Here is an 18,378-nt window from a genome sequence, read left to right on the forward strand (position 1 = left end):
GATACTCTCAAAAAGTGAAGGGTCCTACAACAGCATAGAGAAATAATTTAATGCCTTCCAGAACAGAACTCCAGCTCTGTGGAGGTTTCCTATTCTATGGGGGCAGATCTCATGCCAACCCACAGAGCAGGCGCTTCCACCTCCTATCCATTTATGCGGTAGTTTTCATGGATTTCCGGCCGGATGTCACACACAAAGGCCAAAAGGTTACCCAGGACTTCATCCCTGTTCTGCTCGAAGTAGTTCTGGAGGATGGTCATCTTCTCCTGGGTCTCCTTTTCCACCTCACTGCTGCAGCTGCCATGGGAGCCCAGTGCCTGCAGGGGAAGAAACAGGATACAAGGGAACATGAGGAAGATTCTCCAGTGGAGCCATTTAACAAGCAACCTGCTGGCCTATGGAAATGCCCCAGCAACTTAGTAAGAGAATGCAACACATCAGCAGCAGGCACAGTAACCTGTGAGAAAAGCTGTGTGACGAACCAGGCACACTCCATCACCACTCACTGCAATCTACAGTACACAGTCCTGAATAACGACTGGAACCAACCTAAAGATTTAACAACTATGGCACCACCACACGGATGCACACTTGTGATTCCAGCTACTTGGGGTAAGAACAGAACTGCTTAGGCACAAGAGAAAAAATAGAAAACAAAGAAGGTAACAACTGACTTAATTCAATCCCCGGTAGCAACAGTAGCACCACTACCAGCAAGTGCAAGCATGTACACACATACAATCTAACAACTGAAAGTGGTTATGAACTATGACGCATCTATACAAGAGAACAGTTCAGCAATATGACTGTAAAATAAGCAGTTTATAGACAAACAATACAACAGTATCACTGATGTTACCATTTACTGCAGCGGACCTAGGTTTAGTTCCCAGCACCCACATGGTGGCTCTCAACCATGTGTAACTCATGCTACGGGGGATCCAATGCCCTCAACACCTAGATGTGGGCAATCTCAAACCTTTCACTTGGATGTTCAACTAGGCAAAGAAACTATGAACCACTTAACTGTATGGGACACCATACAGCTCTGCTCTCCCTTCCTGCTTCTACATGTTCCTCTGTGTCCTTTCTTCCCCACCAAGATCTGTCTCTGTCCATCACTTTATGAATCACAGTGGGCTACTACAGTGATAGATCTCTATACTATACTGAGGGGCAGGTCTCCCATTTTATCCCATTTAGATTGTCACAGCAGTGTTCACAGCTATAGGTTTGTAGGATTTATGGTAAGCTAAACTCTATGAAGGCATGGATGGAAACTACTATTTCTGCCAGCATCTAACATGGTACCTGCATATGTCAAGCGCTTTTAAAAATGCTAAACAAATAAATGAAAATTAGAATTTGATATAAATGTGACTATCCCAAGAGATAAACCGGGATGGGGTGGAAATAGGGGCTAACTGATAGAGAACTTGTTAGCATGCAAAGGCCAAAGAGTCACTCCCCAGTCCCACCAAAAACAAACAAACCCCAATCTCTCAAAACTGCACTCTTTTCAGATCTGCACAAGAAAGGAAGGCAATAGTGAAGACAGACAGAGGGAGGCCCACCCACCGCAGCTTCCTTGGCCTTGAACTCCTTCTCCCTCTGCAGGCGGTACTGTTCAATTTCAGCCTGCGCTTCTTCTTTGGCCTGCTTCAGCCTCCGGTTCTTTCCTGTTTTCAAAAAAGAGAAAGACATCAAGACTTGAGACTGTCTCAAGGCAGTATCTACAGCCAAATAGATACTGATAATGAATTTTAGCAGTCAAGAAAGAAAATAATTTAAACAACTGAAAAGTACAAAGGAAAGAGGGAATGCAGACCTAAACAACAACATAGGTTCTGCCTCAAGCCTTTAAGTGGAGACAAAAAAAGGAATGTCCTTTAGAGCTGTGAGCAGTGTATGAGCAGTCCACAGTCCAGAACTGTACACATGGACACACACACACTCAAAAGGAAACCTGTGAAAGCAAAGAAAATACTGTGGAATGTCATGGCGTTGTCTCGGTCTCATAAATATTAAAACCCTGTTAACATAAGATAGGTGACAGCCATCTGGGGAGCTCTTCCTCACCCCAAATAGTCAACAGCTAGCTGTGCTGTGTTGCTGCAGGCTCTCTTTAGAGTTTGCTGAGAACTAATGCACTCAAAGGGTATCACCTAAGATGCAGCTAAGAAACGAGATGACATAATCCTGCAAACTAGGCACCAGGGCAGTGGCAGAGGCAAAGCTGTGAGGGAGGATGCTAAATGCTGTGCCAGAGCACACACAGTTGGAAGGGAGGAGAACGGAGGCTCTGGTCTCACTGGTCTCTGGAAGATAGCCAGTTTAACACAGATTGGCAAAGTCTCTAGGTTGTCATACCATAAGTTCAGCCAACAATCTTTGCTTTGAGTTTCTGCTAAAAACAAAAACAAAAACAAAAAACAAACAAAAAAAATAACAAAATTGAGACAGGGTCTATGTAGCCTTAGATGTCCTGAAATTCAGTATGCATAGACCAAATAGGCCTGAAAATCACAGATATCTATCTCCCTGCCTGTCTCCCAAGTTATGAGAGTAAAGACAAGTACTACTATGCCCAGTGTCACCAACAGAGAGTTCTAGAAGATCAACCTAAATAGGTGATAGCAAAAGGTAGCATGCATCTAGAATTCAAGCTTTGTTAGACATAGTATCAACTGTCCAAAGCACACTCTACCCAAGTGGCCACATCAAAGTTCCTGAGTAGGGCAATTCTGGACCTGTAATGACTCTGGCACCAGCGCCATATGAAACAGTCTGTCCCTACACACCTCAAGGATTACTTCGCAAGCCTACACTTAAACACAGCACTTCCTTAAGTTCACTCCTCCTGTGCTAAGCCCAGTCCTTCAGAGAGTCCTCCCCTATCAGCTACATGGGCTACATTTAAAGCCAAAGACCTTTTCCAAACCAAGTCTATCAAAGACACCCATGGTCCAACCATTATTCAGGAATTCCAAGGTAATTTCACAATTTACTATTCCCAACTCCCACAGCGCCCTGAACCAGTCCCTAACCAGACCACCAATGCCTTTTGGCAAACATCCTCAAAGCTGTTTTGACACACTTTTCTAAAAATCAATACTACTGGACAAGCAGATCACACAAATATAAATACACACTACAATACCCCCACCCAGTGCAGGGAAGTATTCACACTAGGCAAGCACTCTACCACTCAATCTCACGTCCAGTCCCCAGCCTTATTTTTTTTTTTTGGGGGGGGGGGGGGTGACACAGCCTGTGCTGGTTCAGTCTGGGACTCTGCTGTGTGGGTCAGTCTCCCTTAGAGTCGTGTATAATTGCTCCCAGCCCCAGTTTTTTTAAATCAAGTTTCTCAGACCTTACAAATGGGAGCCAGAGTCTTGTTTCACATGAAATATCCCAAAGTAATGATTTCATGAGAAACTCGGGCTTCATTATTTTACAACATACCCTGTCCCTTCCCAGTCTCTGTGTGTATGTGTGTTTTCTCCTGGTTTCTAGAGACAGGATTCTTCTGGCTGTCCTGGAACTTGCCCTCGAACTCAGTGATCCACAAGCCTTTGCCTCTGAACGCTGAGATTACAGCTTTTCCTTCCCAATTCTTAACTGAACAAGTGTGATCACAAATCAAGAAAGACGACAGTTCTCATATTTCAGCTCTTTTCAATGCCTCTCTTCCCAACCCCTGAAAATATTAAAATGTGAGTTGGCTGTAAGCTAACCCCTCTAAAACAAAGTGCTTCAGCTATCTGATACATACAAGCTTGCAGCCAAGTAAGGTTTAAAATCTCCCAGGAACACGGTCATTCCCACCACAGTCCAAGTATTTGTTCTTGCACCTCCTCCAAACAGTCTCACATAATTCCCAACACACACACCTGCTACTGCGGCTGAGTCATCACAGGACAAACTGACAAGACAGTCTGGAAATTCTGGATGAAGAGCATGACAACACAGGACTTTCTAGCCACCTGAGAAGAAAAGGGCTTCTCTCCACCCCCAGCATTCTCACAGAAAACATCTCCTGGAAATAAAGAATCGCCTAACTCCCACCAGGGCCACACTTCAATCTACTTGGGGGTGAGCACGGTGGCACATGCCTTTCAGGCCAGCCCTGGGAAGCAGAGGCAGGCAGATCTGAGAGGTCTCAGCCCGCCAGCAGTATGTAACATAAGTGTACTGCAAGTTTTATACTAAGGAAAATCCCTTGCATGAGAAAGGCCTCTCAAGCCAGAGTCTGGCCAAATCACCTTCTGAGTCTCATTTTTTCCTCCTGCAAAAAAACAGGAGCAAATGCAGTGTCTTCTTACCTTGGAAAACTAGATTCATAAAGGTCCTGAGACACAGTTTCCAGTTGCCAAAAGCTTATTCTAGCGGCAAGGCCATGGAAACCAACAGCTTATTATAACACTACGTCAAAAACAAGCATTAGTGAGGGAAAGAGCCTGAATGAGGAACCGCTGCCTACATTCTGAGATCCAAAACTAACCATCAGGGCAAACGACGTGCAAAAGTCTGGAGGGCCAGAAATGAGGCTGCCTTTAGGATTCACAGCGACGCAGTACTGCTGGAAGAGAATTTCTCACAGGGACATGCTTAGGAGAGAATACAAAAGCCTGATTGATGAAAGCACTTCCTTTAATCCATTATGAAATACCAGCTCCATTCTGCGGGGACGAGGAGTGCCGAGTGGACGGACAGGTGTGATGAGAAAGTTATATTCGAATTTTAAGCAGGTGACTTAAGTGGGGGGAAAAAATGAGTTGCAGAATATTACTGGCTTCTTCCACTCCTTGTTCCCAGTTACACACGTGGTAAACTGACTTTTCTGGCCACTTTGTCCCTGTCAATATTGGCCTTTCACTGCTACACACATCCTAACTGGTATGTGCGCCTCCGCTGGAACATGAAATACCCTGTGATGAAGATGAACTCGGCACTTCTCTAATACATTCTCAGGGGAACAAAGAAAAGAAAGGAATGACCGACCGAGTTACGTAGCCACATGAACTCAGGGAGTTCAACTATGGTGCTGAAAAAAAAAGATGGACGGGGGTCAGGTTAGAGAGGCTGGGCGGACCGTTTAAAGTGACGAACGAGAGGGAGAGGTGGCCAGAATGACCTAGGTTCGCAGACTCGACGGCCGTGGAGGTGGCTCCGGAAGCAAGGGATCGGGATCAGGTGGGAGCAGTTTCTGTGGGGTGGCCCACTTCACGCCCTCCACCCCGAGAAGTGGACGAACCCACAACTGTCTCCACAGGCACCTGAGGTCCAGCCTCGAGGCTTCCAAACACCGCCCGGGCAGCTTCTGGCCCCGACACTGTCCCCCGGCCTCCGCCCGCGGCCTAGTCGCCGTCCCAGCCTAGCATCCCGCCCCGTCCCGGAGCTCACGCTTGCGGGCCTCGGACACCTTCTCGGCCGCCCGCTTCTCGGCCTGCAGTAGCTGCTGGATGCCCTGCGACTGACTCGCCATTGCTGAGGGGACTTTGGGCCGAGCAAACGGCCTAAGTCAACTGCTCAAACACACTCCGAAGCCCCTCGGGTCACCTGACCCACCACCCAGACTCTGCGCCTGCGCAGCGCGCAGGAGCCCCGCCCCACCGTCAAAAGAACCGCCCTGGTGTCTCAGCTGACTGCCTTTGAGTCCCGTGACTCCCAGGAGATGGGGCGGGGCGGGGCGGGGCGGGGTGGGGACGGGGCGGGGAGGGGCAAGGAGGGAAGTGCCAAGCTGTTCCACTACGCCTGCGCATTCAGAGATGGCTACTCCTGCTCTTTTGCAACTGTCAAAGGCTGGTTTTTTTTTAGCTGGTATTATCCCTGTGGCAATCCTGTCACGTGGTTATTTCTCTCTTCCCATAATTAATAGTGTGCCCACGTTGAAGTCCAGAAACAAGGATCCAAACCTGATTATTTACCCCCTCTCTTCACCCAGCTAGACTTCCTACCTTTCTGGAAATTTCTTTGGAACTTAGACCCCATCAGGAAGCAATGCTGCACCTAGTGCTACAGGCTGCAAACCCAGCACACCCGTATCAGGATGCTGAAACAAGATTGATTGAGTTCACGGCCTGGCTAGTGAGACCCTGTTTGACAGGGGAGGGGAGTGGGAACCAAAGCAGGTAGTGAAGGCATAGCACATGCCTTTAATCCCAGCACTAGGTAGGCAGAGGCAACTGAGTCTCTCATTCGAGGCAGGCCTGGTCTACAGAGTAAGTTCCAGGACAGCAAGAGCTACCCAGAGAAACCGTGTCTCGAAAAACCAAAAAGAAAACATCTATCATGGAGAAGTTTAGGAAGTTCTGGAGAGACATCTGAAGTCCTAGGTTCAGACACTAGCAAATGCTCAGACACGCTCACACAAGGACTCAGCATCAAGTCAGCTACTAACCCCTATGACTTGTGAGCCAGTTGCCATCCTTTTTCATGGTGCTAAGGCTGGAACCTAGGCCCTCAAGCATTGTAGGTGAGTCCCCTCCACCCTCTGAGCTGTATCCCTGGACCTGCCATCCCTTTCTGAACCAAGCTTAGGAATAAATAGTGCTGTTTTCCATAAGTGTTGCTGCAAGCACAGTGGGTGTGCACACCTCCTTTGATCCTGAAAACAGATTAAGGAGACAGAGTTGTAATAGCTCAGGGTATAGAAATTTACCTCACATGGAGGAAGGAGAAAAACAATTCCTGCAAGCTGTCTCCTGACCTCCACAAACACAGTGTCATATGCAGTACCACCACCCACCCATATGGTTTTGAAAATTTAAGACATTAAGCAAATAATTGTAGCATGATAAATGTGCAAAGTGTTTTAAGACATGCCTGTTAATGAAGATAAACCGTGTGACCAGTCATGAGGAGAGAATGGATATGAAGGCTCTCCCAAGGGAGAGATCTAAAGTGAGATGCTAGGGCTGTATCAGCAGCACAGGGCTGTTTATAACCCTCATGTACTGTAGACAGAAAACAGAGCTCCTGTTCCAAAGAGAATACAAGACAGCCCAATATTCTGAGCCCAAATGAGTATGGCCCAGGAAGGACATATTCAGATTCCCCTGAACACCATGTTCCACCACCGAGGAAGAGGTTACACTTATGGTCAGAGACCAACATGAGGTTGTAAATACTTTTACCTAATGCATACACTCAGTGTATTTACCTAATACTTGGGTGTGTACAACAGGTAGATTATGGCAGTATTGGAAAACCTTATCAATGGGTTCAGCATGCTGCTCTCTACTACCCTTAGCATTAGGGTTGGAGGAAGCCAACTGTTAACAGTTCATTCTGAATATTACATCTAGTGGTCACAGAGCTGTCAGGACAGATGTGGAGGTTGGTGGTAAATGGCTGTTAAGGGATCTAAAGATAGGCCAAGATGATTTTAGCACTATGTCTGAGAAATCGTGTCTCTCTTCAGTCATGAACCTCCAGTCTGTCAGTTTTCAGGACCTTCCACTCTGATGTGGCTTCTTCTGAGGTCACCACCACCATGTGCCAGGCCTTCCTTTTGTCCCCAGTGGATAGGGCAGGCGAGATAGGAAGTGGGGCTTGCATTTGCACCGTGCCAGTCTCTGGAATGACTCCCGCCAGCAGGTTCAGAAGTGCTATGAAATAGCAGTCTCATTTGATAACGTCCAAATGGAAGCTCAGCAGGTTAAGTGATTTGTCCACCGTCACACTCCTGTTGACTGCCTAATGGGATGCCTGCCTCTTGTCAAGCTGCACACTGACATCTCTAGCCAGCTGCACTCTTCGAAGGGATTCCTGTGGGCTTTGGAAAGGATCAGATGACCTCTGAGAGTCTATGAAATGCTGAGTACATAAAGTAATGCCAAGATATTTTTTTTCTAGAACTGTCTCTCCATTGGAGGATGAGAGCAGTTTGGTGATTCAAAGCTTTTCCACTTGATTCAGGTTGGAGACGGCATAATAACCAGGAAATGAATAGTCTCTGAGACCTTTAAATCCAGGACATTCTTTCTCGGGAAGACTGAATGTTTGTGTTCCCAGAAAACACAATATACTCAGACAATCGATGGAGAACAATACGCACTGTAGAGGGGGAAGAAAAACCAAAAGAGATGATTGAGAAAACAAATGTCCACTTACAGACAAGTGGATAAATAAATGTGGCTTATTGTACCATAGAAAAGTATTCAGTCATGTGCCAGTGAGATGACGCAACAAGGACAAGGACAAGCCTGAGAACCGAGTTTCATCCCCAGGTCCTCAAGTGGTGGAAGCAGAGAACAGACTCCCAAAGTTGTCCTCTGACCTCCACACACATGCTGTGGCATGTGCATAACCACATATAAACACACACACACACACGTGTGACACACACACACGTGACACACACACACGTGTGTGTGTGAGAGAGAGAGACCTCAAACTCACAGAAATCCACTCACCTCCCACTGCCTACTGAGTACTGAGACACAATTCATGCACCACCATGCCTAGCACTCATAAGCATTTTTATTATTACATACATTTTATTATTTACTATATTACATATGTTTTTATTATTTATTTGATGTGTGTATTCCTGTAAGTGAAATAAATCTTCCCTCCCCCTGAGTTCTTTCTTGCCAGCTATTTGGTCACAGCACTGAGAAAAGTAACTAGTAATTCCCAGCACCTGGGCAGAGGAAGACTGCTGTCACCTAAGCCAGCCATAGATAGACTAACAACACTCATTGCTGGAGTCCATCCAGCTCAGGGGCTGTCACAGGCCTCTCTGAGCCACACCATGCAGTGTTCCTTCAGGTTAACCAACGTCCACTCATGCCTCATAGGAAGAGAATAACCTGTCTATCTTGACATGTTATTCCAGCTGGTGATGGTGATCTTGCTGTAGATTTTGGCAGAGAGACCTGGGGACACTCAGAAGCCCAGTGAGTCACATAGTGCTTGCATGCTGACACCTACCATGTTCTTCCTTCCATACGCGTGACTCTTAAATACTTCCTCTCCCCTGTGCCAGCATTCTAACTTCTAAGGAGGAGCTGTAACCTAAAGTCAAGGTCATTAATTGCTAATTATGTATGATGTATGATGCACCCCTTGGTCTTTAGTTCTATGTAACAGCTAATAGGGATCATGTAAATTTCTGTAAGTTTACCTTTCAGAAAACTAGCATAAAGGTTTTAAGAAGGCACACATGGGGACTAGTCCCAGGTAGTTGATGTCTGTGAATGATCCGACCAGGGAAAAAAAGAAAAAGAAAAGAGGAGACACCCTTGGATAACACAAAGACCTCATTAACACATGGCTTTCCTGTCCACTGTCCTCTGCGCCGTCTTTCTTTTCCCATAAAAGTCCTTTATGCTTGAGTCCTCCAGGATAGAGCTTTATGGATTGTACCTCCCCATCTTCCAGTATGCTGACCTTTAAATAAACCTGCTTCCCACCATCAGTTTCCAAGTATTGGCTTTAAAGTGGTAAGCAGGCCAGGCTTGAGTCAGGTACCAGCAGCATTGTTGATTGTAGCCAATGAGTGGAATTGACCCATAAGTAAACAAAATATGGTGTGGGCTGAGAAGAGAATATTAGTCAACCTTAAAAGGAAGGGAATTTTGATCCATGCTGCAATTTGGAGGAATCATGAGGTCTGTGTGCTACGTGAAATAAGTCAGTCACGAAGGACAAGATATTTCACTTGTAAAAGTGGCTAAACTCATGCAGACAGGGAATAGAATGACTGTTTCCTGAATCTGCAGGGAAAGAGCAATGGAAAGTATTGTTCAGCATCTCTTTGTGCAAAATGAAAACATCCTGGAGGTTAGGGGCTGGAAAGATGGCTCAGCAGTTAGGAGCGCTTGAAGCCTGTCTTAGTTAGGATTTCTATTGCTGTGATGAAACACCATGCTGTGACCAAAAAGTAAGTTGGGGAGAAAGTGTTCATTTGAAAAGTGTTCTTCGCCGGGCGTGGTGGCGCACACCTTTAATCCCAGCACTTGGGAGGCAGAGGCAGGCGGATTTCTGAGTTCGAGGCCAGCCTGGTCTACAAAGTGAGTTCCAGGACAGCCAGAGCTACACAGAGAAACCCTGTCTCGAAAAACCAAAAAAAAAAAAAAAAAAAAAAAAGAAAAGTGTTCTTCATGGCTTGCTCATCCTGCTTTCTTATAGAACCCAGAACCACCAGCCCAGGGATGGAACCACCCACAATGGACTCAGTCCTCACTCATTAATCACTAATTAAGAAAATGCCTGTAGCTAGATCTTATGGAGGCATTTTCTCAATTGAGGTTCCCTCCTTTCAGATGAGTCTAGCTTGGGTCAAGTTGACAAAAGCCCAGCCAGCACACTGTCCTTGTCCTTCTGAGACGGTGCAAGATGATACAATGCACCATGTGTTAAGATGATGTGAAGGCATGCTCTTTTGAATAGGAATGGCCCCAGAGAGTCATGTGTTTGTGTGCTTTAACATAGGGTGAGGGGGTTGGGGGTTGGGCTGGTGCTGCTTGTATTCATATGCTAAATTCTGTACCCCAAGATCTAGTTGCCCCAAGATGATCAAATTCCCATGTACACCAGCCTTTGTGCAAACCTTACTCCCCAGTTTAAAACCATTGGTTAAATAAAAATAGCTATAACCAATTACTCGTGAGAATAGAGAGAGAGGTAGAGTTTGAGTTACTGGGCTTGGAGTTGCAGGTTGGGACCTCGAAGAAGAAGGAGAAAGGAGGAGAGAATGAGTGTGGAGGAGGAGAAGAGGATGAAAACGGGAGGTGTCTATGATGGACCAGCAGCATGTGTCCAAGTGAAATGCCTCCCCAGGACACCAGATTGCTGGAGCCGAAATGACCCAGGAAGATCCAAACAGCAAATACTTGGGGAACACAGTTGGGGAAGAAGGCAGTCTATTGTTAGAGGATTAGGTTAAGGATAATCCCCAGGTAATTGCACAGAGCCTAATAAATAAATCATAGTTTGAGTCTCATCCATTTGAAGCTAGCCTGGGATAAACATAATTCATAATATTTTCTAATAGGGAGTGTGGCACTATTAAGAGATGTGGCCTTATTGGGGTAGGTGTGGTCCTCCTGCAGGAAATGTTTCTCTGTGGAGACAATCTTCGACATGCTCAAGTTATGCCCAGTATGACACATAATCTCCTGATGCTGCCTGTGGTTCAAGATGTAGACCTCTTGACTTATCCAGCACCACATCTGTCTGGATGCTGCCATGATTCTTACCCTGAAGATAATGGACTAAACCCCTGAAACTGTACGCCAGCCCCAATTAAATGTTTTTCTTTACAAGCATTGCCAAGGTCACGGTATCTCTTCACAGCAATAAAACCCTAAGACAGGCATTGTGACTTGGGGTCAGCTACTCTCTACTGCATTTTGAATCGAGACAGTATAAGAACTCATCAAACTACACTCACTACTGTGTGATTTAAAACGTATGAATTCTTTATTTCTGGATTTTTTTCCATGTAATATTTCTAGAGTTCAGTTGACCATAGATAATTGGGAATGGGAGTAATTATGTAGTAATGTAGTAATTAAGTATGGAGTAAAAACAGCCATAATGCAGCTCTTCTTTCTGACATAAATTCTCTCCTGCCTCTCTGCTCGAACATCACAGATTGAAGACTTGTGCTCAAACCTTTGCTTTTGATTCTGTTTCAAACAAAAAGCCTATACCAACCACCTGGCTCAACTGATAAGGAAAAACCCTTGACCCTTGACCCAAGTCCCTTGGCCAGGACTTCTTTCTCTGTATGGTGATGGTTAGAGACCAGGTGAGATGTATCCTGGGAATGGTGAGAATTCTAAAAAGGTTATAATTCTGAGACTCTCCTTCTTGCTGTGTTTCTTTGGGGTAGTCCAAAGCATGTGCAACTTTTCTTTTCTTTCTTTTTTTTTTTTTTTTTGCACTTTTTTAATTAGATATTTCCTTTATATACATTTCAAATTTCGAATGCTATCCCGAAAGTTACCTATATCCTCCCCGTGCCCTGCTCTCCTACCCACTTACTCCTGCTTCTTGGCCCTAGCATTCCCCTGTACTGGGGCATATAAAGTTTGCAATACCAAGGGGCCTCTCTTCCCAGTGATGGCCAACTAGGCCATCTTCTGCTACATATGCAGCTAGAGACACGAGCTCTGGGATACAACTTTTTAAGGCTAACACCGTTTGGGCCAGCTTCTGCTTCCTCATATCTTAAAAAGTTCAACTCACGAAAAGCTCCAGAGTCACACAGACACAAACCCTGATCTGTTTTGTGACTTGTCAGTTAGTACCTCTGAGCCTCAGTATCCTCAGCTCTAAATAAGATAGTAGGATACCAGTCACTCACGAGTATTTGTATTAAGTCAAATCAACATACGTTGAGCAATCTGGTACCTACATAGCTTATTGTCAATAAACCTCTTCCTCCTGTCCCTTACCTGAAATCTTCCACAGGTCCTGAATCTACAAATAGCTCCTGTCTGCTGGTCACCATGGCAACCTTAAGCAAGCTATAAAATTCCTCTAATGAAGCAGAGATATTTTCACATTTCCCTGCTGTGTCTGTCTGGGTTTTGGATAGATTAAAATACTCTCTAAGGAGTATCACTTTAGAGTGTGTAGTCTGCCCATTTATAATCTACATCACTGACTGGGACAGAGGCAAAAATTACCAAATGAGAGAGGTAGAGTCAGCCTTCCCTAGGCATGAACCTGCCTCTGTTTTAGATGAGAGCAGCAGTTGGTGGTTGGTGTTAAGGCTTTTGTTTGTATATGTATTTTGACTTGTTTTTGTGGATGCTGGCGTAGAATAGAGGACCTCATGCTTGCTAAGAAAGCACTCTCCCACTGAGTAACACCCTAACCATACTGGCTTTAGAAGAAAAGACTGGGGCCATTCAAGAGGCCACCAAACACATCCTTCTGCCTCTTAGACCGTGGCTCCACCTCTCTTGGGTATGATTCATTGGAGTCCGTGCAGAACCAAACCCTGAGTGCAGCAAGCTCTTAGATTTTCCACTTTGAATCAGGGCCTGAATCTGCCTAGAGGTACATGGGGTCAGCAGTACCCCTTTTTGGTCTTTTGAAACATGAGGTGTTGGATCAAGTGGTTTTAAAACTTCTTTCACACTGTGAGTGTCTGTGGCTTTTACGGATGTGTAATCAATTTCTAGCAGAAGTTGTGTGGGAAACGGCATCTATGAAGATCCAGATAAGGATGGGAAAGAATCAAAAGGTCATGTGCTTCCAAGAATATTATGAAATCCTCCCTTGCATCCTTCTTTAGAAATATGAAAGACCTAGCATGCCTGTGATGCTGACATTCGAGATTCTGAGGCAGAAAGAGTCCCAGTTTGAGGCCAGCCTGAGCTACACTATGATCTCAAGATAGCCTAGATTACATAGGGAAGGCCCTAGGTCAATAATAACAAGAAAGAAAAAACAAATAAGCAAACAAATAAAGCAACCTCAATATTGAGACCCAGCAAGTTAAAGGAGTTGAGTTTACCTCTGAAGTCCAGAATGTCTGAATTAAACATCTAAACTCAGTTCTGATTTGAATATGCAAATTTTTTCTAATGTCATTAGTATACTGGAGAACAATTTGAGCACATTACAGATGTTGTCTTTGCCTCTGTGTGATTTCACCCACGAGACACACTAGGGAAAAGCAGAAAGATGCATGCAGTCAAACTGAGATGTGCTGTGTCAAATCAAAAATCTAGTTCATGACAACCTTTACGCCAAGCACACTTTGCAAACAGGAGGGGGGAAGAAGGCAGAAGGGCTGTTGCAAAGGGTGACTGTCTCAAGCATAAGGCTGTAAGCATCAGAAGCCTCAGCAAACCCAGCCTTCCCTTTAGAGACAAGTAAACACAACTAAGAAGAAACAAGTGTGAGAAGGGAGGGAAGCGGTTGCTGTGGTGGTTGCTGAGTGGACCAGAGAAAGTCAGCTTACTCTGGAAAGTGTCCCTATGGAAACTGGATGCTGCCTTGGGTTGAGGGTGGCCCCCAAAGGTCAGGACTCTGGAGGAGAGAAGAGTAACCAAAGTGTGATTAGAAGTGTTTTGATTCCGATTGATTGGGGCAGACAAAGCAACTCAGCTCATCATTTGTGTGACAACAAACAGGAGTCTGGAGTTGACAGTTCATCCTTCCAAGGGTCAAGAGTATGGGGCATTCACGAGGCTTACCTATATCACCCAGAAGATGTAGCTGTCAGCAGTGAACTGGTCTGCAATGGAGAAAGGAGAGAGAATTCCTCTCCCCATTTCTGTCTTTTGGGGTCATCATTCTCCAGTGAAAGCTGACATCATCATTTGAAGCATATGCCTCTTGGACGAACACTGGGAAACTCTTTCCACTGCCTTGGTTCTCCATGTGTGTTATGAGCCACATCTGTCTACACCTAGTGTGACACCTACCATCCTGACTTCATCCTGACTCTACTTCTTTTTGGGACAGGCAGACTTCAAATCTTCTCCAAAATGAAGTGACATATTTCCTGTGGTGTTTGTATTTCTTAACCACTGAATATGTAAAATGACTACTGATTTTATAATCCCTCTGTGATGGTTTGGTTTGAATATGCTTAGCCCATGGGAAATGGCACTATTAGAGGTGCGACCAAAATGGAGGAGGTATAGCCTTGTTGAGGAAGTGAAGTGTGTCACTGCAGAGATGGGACAATTTGATTCAGACCGTCCTCCTAGCTGCCTGTGGAACACAGTCCTCTCCTGGCTGTCTTAAGACCAAGATGTATAACTCTTAGACTCCAACACCAGGTCTGCCTGCACACTGCCACGCTTCCCACCAGGATGATAATGGACTGTACCTAGTTTAAATGTTTGCCTTTATAAGAGTTGCCTTGGTCATGGTGTCTCTTTACAGCAATACTAAAGATACCCTACCGTATGTTTGTGTGTGTGTGTGTGTGTTGGGGATTGCCTTTCATGCTAAACATGTACTTTGCCACTAAACTACCCACTCAACCCTCTTGCCTTTTCTTTTTAATGTGTCCTAAATCCATTTCCCCCAAAACTGTCATTTTTAATTGCACAGTTTTATGGCACACAATAATTTTACCACATATACCATGTTACAGCAGAAGTGACTGTACCAGCAAAGGCACTTAAGGAGCTTTCTAGAGAGGAAGCTGCCCAGGGATGCTGGTCCTTCCTGCACACCTGTGGGAGACAATCGGCACCCAGCATCCTCTGCAGCATATGCTCCCTAAGGCTGCAAGTACCCAGCAAACCTGCAGCACTTTCTCTCCAATCTACCCAAAGGGGTACCTGCTTCAGTCTCATCCCTTCCAGATAGAAGGGCATGTTTTCCTTGTGCTGAACTCAATGAATGAACAGAACTGTACGGTGAGACTTAACCACTAAACAGGAGCAGCACTTCTAAAACTTACTGGAAAAGACTCACCTTGGTGGAACACTGACGATCCAAGGCAACAGATCCAAAGCTCTGGATGTGTCCAAACCTTTCCTAGCTATTCTGAGGGTCAAGGGGGTCCATTCATTTCTCCATGTGTCCTCAAACTCTCACAGCCAACTATTTAAAAGCTTTGCTCAAAGGAGAAGGCAAATTAAGATATCTCACTATAGGAGACCACGATACTTCGGGGCCATGGCGGGGGCAGGAGGGTGACAGAGGGTACTGGTGTATACGCCCTCCTGGATGGAACAAAACTGCTTCCACAGGGTACCGCATTCTCAGTTTGCTCAGAGAGTTGCTGGTTGAGCTCTGGCAAGCCTGTCTGTATTCCACAAGGCTAAGTCTCCTCCATAAATATTCAGAGAAACAAGTGTGGTATAATAGGAATGTATTTGGTCTTTGTCTAGTCTCTGATTCTTGGCATGGGGCTCCTAAATCCCTTGAAATTTCCTAAGGGTCTGAGAGGCTTTGGTATGCCGAAGAATCACTTTATGGAGCTGGAGGGACAGCTCAATCAGTAAAGGACTTGCTCTGTCAACGAACCTGAGTTGATCCCCAGAACCCAGGCAAGCATCAGGTGTGTCGACCTGGGCTCCTGATACCCACGCCTCACCTGCACTTATGTGAATACAAACCCACACTCAGCATACACACATCAGAGTTGTAGAGAAAGCTGGTGGACACGCCCACGTGTGTGCCTCCTGCAACCTGGGTGCTGTGGCAGTAGAGACAAGAGGATCACTGGGGCTTACTGGTTGTCAGCCTAACTCCAGGATCACTAAGAGATCCTGATAAAGAAAGATGTCTGATGTCCTTCTCTGATGTCGCTTCTGTGAATGCATACACAGACATGTGCACCCACACACACAAGTGGTAAAGTACACACTATTCATGCAACACACAGAGATGCACTCACACACAAAAATCCTAAACAGTAGGATCTAGAAGATTTCAGGAGGGTAAATGCATCCTTGTGTTTTCGTCCCCTGATGCTATGGGGAGTGAGGTTCCAGTACCCAACACCATTCCAGACCTCATGTTATTTACCTCAGCCTATTCATTTATATCTTTTATAATAAACTCTAGTAGTATATAAAAATTTCCTTAGTTGTGTGTCTCATTCCAGCATATTACTGAACCAAAAGGAGGAAGAGTTCACAGAAAAATTACCTGAATCCATAAACAACTGGGACAGACATGTAGGTAGCTTAGAGACCCAGGACTTGTGACTGATGAAAGACCCACAACGTGAGGACTCCCTCACGTTCTGACTCAGGAGAGGCGACACCCCAAAATCACCCACAAGAAACGGTCTTGCTGCAACTGCAAGAGGATTTTTATTCGAGAGCGTTCTCGGGCCCATGGTCATACACCACGCAGGGGTAGAGGACCATGGCGCGCCGAGTAGCTGAGTAAGGGGGTATTTAAAGGAAGAAACCACAATTCATGGAGGTGGGGAGGGCGTTGTTGGAAAATACCAAAAATACCAGTTAAGAGTCACAAGGAAGTATAAAGTCACAAGTGTCAGGTTATCTCTCAAGACAGTTTCTAAGAGCCTCTAACAATCTAAGAGCCCCTAAAGATAGCACATTTGCATTGCAGGTTCCAGTAATGGTCAGGGTGCCATTCTTTGAATTGAACCCAGGAAGCGGGTAGGTGGAGGAATGTCGCTATCTGTTTTATGACCAGTACCTGGAGCACTAAGCCACAAAGGCTACACTCCCAAGCCTGGGCCCAAAAGCCTCAAATTTTGTTTTTACTTTGCTATACTTTTTTAATACTTCTTCAACTGACATCCTAAATGAAGTGTTGTAGCACTATGCCTCTAGTCTGTGGAGTCTCATAAGGATGAAGTCTTCAGATCCTTCCTAGTTTGTGACAGAGAACCACAGAGAGGTCTTCAAGTTTTAATCATAGGCCCCTCTAGGAGATCTAAAGCAGACAAATGGTTTGAGTCAGATCTCAGTAGCAGGTAAAATCCCACCCCCCCCCGCCCCCAAGGTGGGTATGGTAGTGCATTCTCAGCACTCAGGAGGCAGAGGCAGGCAGATCTCTAAGTTCGAGGCCAGCCTGATCTACAGAGTGAGTTCCAGGACAGCCAGGGCTACACAGAGAAACCCTGTCTGGAAGGGAAAAAAATCCCCCTCCCCTTCTAGAAACAGAGGCATGAGTTCACCCCTCCCTCCTCCCTTCAGATGTATCAAGTCAGCCACATTAGAGGCACCATCGCTAAAGGTTTTCTTCTCTCCCACTTTGTTACTAAGTGGAAAGTTAGGCAATCGCCTGACTAAACAGAAGTTCAGTTGTAGAACTTTTCTAGACATGCCGGGTTGGCTCTCTAATTGTGTTTTGATCTTAGGGAGGAAACAGGTGGCCACCCTATGGAAGCAGTGCATTGCCCCCAGTCCAAGTCACTCCCACACTCGGTCCTTTTCTGGGATCCCTTGGGGAAGATATGGATCAGTTCCATCTTCTCTAGGTAAGGTGGTGGGGATAGGCATGCTTTGGAGGGACAGGATCAGAGCAGGGATCCCACTGGGATGTCCTGCTGCTTAGAAGGAAGGAGAGAAGACAGTCTACCACCGGCTTATGTGATAATCCCCTAGGGGCAGAAACCCTGGGTGAGTGTTCTAGCTTCTTTTCTTTTTCTGCTGTTTGTTCTTTCGATACAGGATTTCTCTACATAGACCTCGATGACCTGGAACCGGCTGTGTAGATCAGGTTGACCTCAAATTCAAAGATCCACCTGCCTCCACCTCTCAAGTGATGGGATTAAAGGTGTGTACCACCACACCCAGCATCCAGTTTTGTTGCTGTGATAAAATACCCAATACAAAAATCTACTTAGAAGAGAAAGGGTTTACTTTAGCTCATGATTTCATGTTATAGTTCATTACTGAGGGGAAAGTCAGGGTATCAGGAACTTGAAACAGTGAGTCACGTCACATCCACAATCTAGAG

At 45.5% G+C, this 18,378-nt stretch overlaps 1 protein-coding gene across 1 annotated transcript; it reads right to left on the minus strand.

Annotated features, from left to right (window-relative positions):
• Positions 1 to 35: 35 nt before the first annotated feature.
• Positions 36 to 5,630, minus strand: Atp6v1g1 (ATPase H+ transporting V1 subunit G1). The gene is made up of 3 exons (XM_021160185.2): positions 5,407 to 5,630; positions 1,579 to 1,679; positions 36 to 317 (listed from the first exon to the last, which is right to left on the minus strand). The coding sequence occupies exons 1-3, from the start codon at positions 5,486 to 5,488 to the stop codon at positions 144 to 146; spliced, it is 357 nt and encodes a 118-aa protein (XP_021015844.1). The 5' UTR covers positions 5,489 to 5,630; the 3' UTR covers positions 36 to 143.
• Positions 5,631 to 18,378: the final 12,748 nt, after the last annotated feature.

The sequence above is a fragment of the Mus caroli genome, unplaced genomic scaffold (assembly GCF_978045245.1).
Source record: "Mus caroli unplaced genomic scaffold, Mus_caroli_1 scaffold_6, whole genome shotgun sequence".
In the NCBI taxonomy this organism is placed as follows: Eukaryota; Metazoa; Chordata; class Mammalia; order Rodentia; family Muridae; genus Mus; species Mus caroli.